Raw genomic sequence first — 7128 nt, 5'->3', positions numbered from 1 at the left:
CAGGAGAATGGAGATGCTACTTCAGGGTTAACCTACAAAAATATGTAATTTTGTTTCTCTATTATAAAATAACCACAAAAAAAGACATAAAAATACCAAAAAAAGTCACAAAATTACCAAAAAGACATAAAATTACCAAACCCCCCCACAAAATAAAAAAAAAAACCCACAAAAAGACGTAAAAACTGTAAAAAAAAACAACAAAAAAACAAAAAACCCAAACCCATAAACCAGCAGCTGTGGTTGCCGGAACATCACCGTAAAAAAACAACAACTGTAAATTTAGAAGTAAATATCAGCAAAAACTGTAATTTAGACTGAATAATCCTGTTATGTTTAGGGTAATTGTGTCCTTGTAACATTATATTTCTCCATTAATTTGACATGCAAATTTCATACTTAGAAAACTGTGTATTTTCTACAGTATATGACAGTAAATTATTAGTATTATTATAGTAATTGCATTAATTAAAATTTTACGCCCTATTTTTGATAGAATTTGACAGTTTTACTGTAATTTCTACAAATATTTCTTACAGTGAAGAGTTGAGTCCACTTAACTTCAGTTAATATGGCAAAATTGTTATCAAGCAGCTGCTTATATTCAGTTCCAGCAGAGACAGAGCAACATTATCAATCATTTGGAGTCCTGTTTACGAATATTAGTCCAATATTTACTCTGGTAGTGACTAATGGAATAAGATCGCAGATACAGGCTGCTGAAATAAGTTTCCTCTGTAGCGAGTCTGGGCTCAGAGAGAGACAGGGGGAGGAGCTCAGACATCCCGAGGAGAGTTAAAAGGAGTTGGCTGAGGTGGTTCAGGCCTCCTGTTAGAGCCGTTACAGGTTCATTGAGGCCCTGCTGAAGACCCAGAACATGCTGGTTCTTCCCTAGAACCCAGATACCTCATACACCCACACTTCAACACAACCTGAACCTTTGACAGAGAATGTAACCCGGTGTTATTTTGTTTCCTTCAAACAGCGTTTACTGTTAAATTAGTTGCATACAAACGTTTCTTGGAGACATGATCGGACTGTGTGCTCAGTAGTCACATTCATTCATTCATTCATCAAGCTACAAAATAACATAATAATATCACAAATATGTATATTTCACTATTCTACTGGAGTCCAAACTGTAAACTGAGGCTGTAAATAGCGTAACCTGTAGGAAGGACATGATATTATACATTTATTTATCCTATTTCTGTACAGTCCAGTTGGTGTGGATGGCATTGAACCGTCCGAGCACCAGAGAGTTCAGATTGTCGCCCACTCAGGAGAGCTGCAGTGAGTCTTTACAAGAGACATAACAGAACTACATTACATTCACAGACAGTGTTTTTATTTTAAACGTTTGGTTACTAACTGACGGACGCCTCAGTTTGGCTTTATGCAAAAATGTTTGAGCTCAGATACTCACAATCTTCATTGCCAGTCTCGTTACAGCACAGAGTAAGGCCGTGGAAGCCACTGTCCCGAGTGGTACGCTGTGATCATGTTATCATCAGAGGAAAAAAAAGGAAAACTCCCACCAGCAGCTGTTACGGAGGCTGGATAAACACGAGCTTTCAGTGCATGTTGTCTCTCTGCCCCATGAGGAGCTGTTGTCCTGCAGAGGCTCCTGGTCACTGCTTCTCAAAGGTTAAAACCTCCCGTTTCCCTCCAGCTGCTTGTTTCTTATCCCCGTCCATCTCCTCAGTAATGGATCAGTGCTACTCCATCCACTGAGGGACTCAGGGCTCCAGCGGAGAAGAGTTTAGGGATTACAAAAACCCCTTCTATCAGCGCACACACAGACACACACACACAGACACACACACAGCTGCAGAAATCTCTCTCAGAGTGCCACTTGCTCCACCACTGTTGTGCGATTAAGACCCTGAAGAAGAAGCTGTGCTGCTGCTGCTGCCGTCTCTTATTTACATGATTACATTCGTATTCTTCAACCAGTTACACACACACACACACACACACACACACACACACACACACAGTACTACAGTAGTAAGATGAACCTGCTCTATAAACTGTCCTTCTATAGCAGGTAGATAAACCACAATAAATTATATTGCACACGTTGTAATGTTTGACCATAATGAACAGTTAAAGCTTAAAGTCTTCAGTTTGTTACTAAGATAAAAAGATTTCTATTATTGCAACTTAATAGATTAATAGATAACCCTTCTTTTTTTTTGCTTTTTCTTTGTTGTTGTTGTTGCTTTGACCATAACGTCAGTAAATCCACGCCTCCCGAGTACGGACAAATCCAGTATTTTCCAGTATTTTGGATGAATGATCCCAGTCGGCTGCAGCGCTGCAGCACCTCCTGCTCCCCGTCAGACTACATTCAGACGAGGAGAGAACCGAAGCTCGTGCACCGGTTGTTACTTTCCCAGCCAGCCGATCGGCTCCAGTTTAGACGTCGTTCTGCTCCAGTAAGGGCGGGTGTTCTTTAGGTTGCTGTGGTGGTTGGCTCTGGTCCTGTTGCTGCTCCGGTGGAGGCTCTTGTTGTTGTGGTGGGGTTTCAGATTTGGAGACTTCCTTCTGATTAGGCTGCGGTGGCTGTATCGGTGGTGGTGTCGCCTGCTGTGGCTCCGGCATCTCTTTCCGGTCGCTGGGCTGGATCTCCAGGGCCGGGGTGTCCTTGCAGCAGAAGTATTGCTGCCAGATCTTCCTGAAGGCTGAACGGAACTTCTTGATGCGGAAAGCGTAGATGATGGGGTTGACGGCGGAGTTGCCGTGCGTGAGCAAGATGGCGATGTAGAGCAGCACGATCGGCTTCTCGCACTCGGGGCAGAAGAGCGTGATGCAGTTGATGATGTGCAGCGGCAACCAGCTGACGGCGAACAGGAACAGAACCAGAGCCAGGGACTTGGCCAGATTCAGTTCCTTGTCGTAGTACTTGTTGGGGTCAGAGTGGCTGGTGGTGAACTTCTTGTTGTTGAGCTGCTTGTGGATCACGTAGAAGATCTCGGCGTAGATGACGAGCATGAAGAGCAGCGGCGGCAGCACCCAGCCGAAGAAGTTGAAGTAGACCATGTAGTCCATGCTGATGACGTTTTCGAACTGGCAGGTGATGACCAGGTCGGAGCTAATGGAGCCGTTCTGCTGCAGACGATTAAGGTTGTTCCAGCCCAACATTGGCGTGAGGCCCACGATGAAGGCCACCGTCCAGCAGATCAGCACCGCCAGCGCTGCTCGCCGAGTTGTCACCACCCGCTTGTACCTGCAAACAGCACATTGTCATGTCAGCACTTTGTCTTACAGCTCCCTGAACACGCAAACTGACAAAAGGTGTGATTCAAGAAAGAGTTCCTGCTCCCTGGACATGTTGCACACATTTCCTTGCAACACATGAACAATCGTATCAGCAAACTTTGCCCTTTTGCTTTTCACACCTCTTTTGTTCTTGGCTAAACTGATTATACCTCTTAGAATTGGCTCAATATTATCTAGTACTTATCTAGCACTACTAACTGTGGATACAAGCTGCAGGACCGGGCACACAGCAGGCTTTAAAGGTTTGTTTATAGAGTTAAAGGATAAGGCAGCAGGCAGAAGAAGGTAAAAGGTGCAGAGACTATAAAATCTTATCACTATGACCAAGAAATGACACACAGAGACTGGCCCAGAGGCAGGGAGACAGTTATCTGACCTGGCTCATGAGGGAGAGTGTGGGGAGCAATTTCATTTCAGGGTCCTAATGGTTGATATTTACAATGTCTGTAGTAGTAATTGCGAGGCAAATATTAGCATTACGAGCAGCCGACCTTTGCTGAAGTGGAGCCTGAAGCAAAACAAAAGCCAGTCTTGTGCCGCGTCTTGGATTAGTATCGATTCGGGATGTATGTGTTGAGTTGGTTCTGTGTCTGAAGATCATTATTCACACACAGAGACTGGGAGCCGGTCTGCTCAGCACAGACCAGATAATAATCTAACAGCGGGGAGTGTGGGTGAAAAAAGGAGAGAAAATCCTCCCTCTTGAGAACAAATAGAAGTTCTGGGAAGGGAGTGGCTGCAGTGACTCCCTGGTGAGAACATTTCTGATTTAGTAGCAGAAAGACTCACTGATAAACTGCTATCACAACCCTGGAAGAGTTAGTGGAGTCTTAGACAGGAGATTAAAGTTCAAGGCTCTCTCAGACAATATTCTCCGACAATAAATTCCCCTCTTCTATGAAGCTTATCTCCTCAGCCCTTCAGCACCACGATCCTCTTTTGTTCCGGCCCGGCGTGATAAACCGCTGGTGGTACCGAACACAAAGCAGGACATTGAACTGTTGACAGCAGACCTGACCTCTGTCCTGCCCTCTATAGAAATGCAGAAAACATATGTCTCCTGTACACAGCCCCGCCCCTAAATGTGCTAATTCTGTCACTGTGCGACTGTCAGGAGGACAGAGGTACTAATTAAGGCTGCAGGTTGATCAGCTGGTTAGCTGTCATGTCAGGACTGGTGAGTCAGATCTGTCTGTGGTTATAGGGACCAACAGCACGGAGGGAATTCAGTCAGCACCGGAGCTGTAGAGACTGGTATTATCGTTGGAATTTGAACTTTCTGACAGTCCTTGAACTGATCACAGGTTATGAAAAAGTAACCAAATCGAAGCTTAAACTTGAGGTATTTCTGTCAAAATCACTTTATTCTACAACATGCCAAAAAATAAAGAGTTTGCACTAACTAGATCCTGTTAAAAACATGGCTCTGTTACAAAAAGTGACCAAAACAAAGCTTTAAAATGTTTATATTTGTATCAGAATCTCTTTATTCTACATGTGTTATTTAGAATAAAGCGATTGCACAAACCAGATCCTGTTAAAAACATTAAATTCTGCTCCTCAGAGACACTGAAGACATGATTGATTCTACTGAGACCAACGGTCATGTGACAAATATTCACTGAAAATCTGTTTACACAGAGCAGAGAGGAGAGGACAGGAGAGGCTGTTTACACAGAGCAGAGAGGAGAGGACAGGAGAGGCTGGAAACATGACAATACTTCAATATGTACAATATTATTTTTTACCAATCTACCTGACACTTGTGGGCACTTGGAAAAGTGTTTATATAAAAATCCAATTTTCTTCCAATTTATAAATTATTTAAAATAATTTATCAGAGAAATTCAACTTTTTTATTTTTATTTTTTATTTATGTCATTTTAGCTGTAATTCTACACGAAGACATGTTTGAGTTGTTTCCACTTCTAGTCATGATTGTGCTGATTCCACAGAGCTGCAGGACTTATAGATTTATATAGATTGTATACATTGCAGTGAAATACAAGGACACTGAGTAAAATGTCAAAAGAGCAAAAAACGCCCTGAAGCTGCTCGTTGGGGTTCAGAGGGTTAAAGCAGTGCCATCACACTGTCATGAGAATACTCTGAGCTTCTCCTCATTCTCATGTTGTGTACACCTGGTTACCTGGTCGGGATCTTGACCCTGAGGTAGCGGTCAATCGCGATTGCCAGCAGCGCCAGGATTGAACTTTGCGTCAGCACCAGCACCGTGCACGCCACGAGCAGGCAGCTGTAGAAGTGAGTTTGGAGTCCGATGCTGATGGTGATGGCCAGAGGGATGACGAGGGCTCCCACCGCAATATCCGCCAGAGCCAGGGACACGATGAAGCAAAACGTGGTGTCTCGCAGAGACTTATTAATCTTCACCGCCCAAACCACCATAACGTTCCCGAGCACCGACGCCACGGCGATCACCACCTCCATCCCGATGTAGAGCGACTGCGCTGAGAGGAGTGCTCCGGGCATCCCTGCAGATGATTCTGTCCTTGATAAGATTGATTTGAGAGTCAAACAGAGCAGTCCTTGGTTTGGTTTCCCCCCACTACTGCATTCTCCAAATGAGCTGCGCGTCCATCACTTTCTCCTCCTGGTTACATAGAAGTTGCAAGAAAAAAAATAAAAAATAAAGAAGAGAAATCCAGTTATGTTGCAGCAGCTAAAGGCGAGCGGTCGTGGAGCAGGTGTTGTGGTCCGGTGGCTGCTGTGCGTCGCTCCTGCTCTGCGTGCTGCGCCTCCACTTGGCTGAATCCACCTGCTCCTGCTCCATCCTTCCCATGCGCTCACACTCATCCAAGAGGGCGCTTCATCTTCATCACTGCACGCTTTTTATTTTATTTATTTCAATGCTTCAACAATGCAGGTTTTAACAAGGCAAATAAGAAGCTTCTGGATGAGAGCGCGCACAGACTCAGCTCCTCCTCCACCGCGCCGTCAGCAGGAGCAATAATGCCGAATACAGCTGCATGCTTTCCTCGCCTTTTCTCTTCCATTCAGACGTGTTGTCTTTGTTTCTGTGAAATAGATCACCTTGGTTTCACTCCCGAGTCCATCTGGTGCTGTGCCTCGCTCCTTTCACGCAGGAACAGAGAGCTGTGGCGGTGCAGGCTGCTGCGGGACCGTCCCAGGTAGCGCAAAGGTGATCTCTGCTCTCATGTTTCTGTAATATGCCGCGCACGCCTTTTCTCCCACGCCCTTTCACATGTTAATGGACCTTGCTCTGCTGCCCATTGTTTTGATAAGAGGTAAGGCAGTGAACTTCACAGCTGACACGCAAATAACACAGATAAAACATGAATGCAATCCCTAAAGTGACAAAGGAATGAGTAAACAGTGGCAGCACACAGCAGGAATCCTGCCAGCACACATACACTTCTTTTATTTCAAAAACACCTCCGAGAAACGGAACTACAAATAGATATTCAGGTCATTCTAAATATATTCATGCGCCTCAGACTTCAAAGACCTCCTCTGTGAGCCCGGAGGCCAGCCCCATCCTAATGAGAAATCTATAACAACAGCACTGGAAACCTTATGACTGATTCAGATCTATCGATCAGCCGCAAAAAGGAGATTTCCTGCCTTCTGACTTTGAGCATTCAGGAGCAGGATCCCAGTTACCCGTGCTGAACACACACTGACCTGCTGAGCAGCCGAGAGCTGCAGCAGACAGAAGAACTTCAGTCCTGGCATCTCCAGTGGCTCGCTGGGGGTCAGAGGTCAGAGCAGGCAGCTGCTCTCTGCATGACAGGATCCCTGTTCACATCCAGCAGGAAGGACTGAGTCCACTGAACTGTGGAGATCATAAAATAACATGAAAAT

The 7128-nt window shown here is 45.0% G+C and overlaps 1 protein-coding gene across 1 annotated transcript; it reads right to left on the bottom strand.

Moving 5' to 3' along the window:
- Window positions 1–947: 947 nt before the first annotated feature.
- On the bottom strand, window positions 948–6771 carry adora1b (adenosine A1 receptor b). Its single transcript, XM_059333121.1, has 2 exons — window positions 5435–6771; window positions 948–3232 (listed from the first exon to the last, which is right to left on the bottom strand). The coding sequence occupies exons 1-2, from the start codon at window positions 5773–5775 to the stop codon at window positions 2422–2424; spliced, it is 1152 nt and encodes a 383-aa protein (XP_059189104.1). The 5' UTR covers window positions 5776–6771; the 3' UTR covers window positions 948–2421.
- Window positions 6772–7128: the final 357 nt, after the last annotated feature.

Source organism: Centropristis striata, chromosome 5 (assembly GCF_030273125.1).
Source record: "Centropristis striata isolate RG_2023a ecotype Rhode Island chromosome 5, C.striata_1.0, whole genome shotgun sequence".
Taxonomy (NCBI): domain Eukaryota; kingdom Metazoa; phylum Chordata; class Actinopteri; order Perciformes; family Serranidae; genus Centropristis; species Centropristis striata.
The sequence above is the reverse complement of the archived record's forward strand: the minus strand, read 5'-3'. Positions and strand labels throughout refer to the sequence as shown.

Bases quoted from the DNA above. Each gene is read 5' to 3' on its own strand.
- adora1b (XM_059333121.1), bottom strand. From the start codon at position 5,775: ATGCCCGGAGCACTCCTCTCAGCGCAGTCGCTCTACATCGGGATGGAG. The intron at 3,233-5,434 runs GTAACCAGGTGT...TGCTGTTTGCAG, and splicing joins AGGGTCAAGATCCCGACCAG to GTACAAGCGGGTGGTGACAA.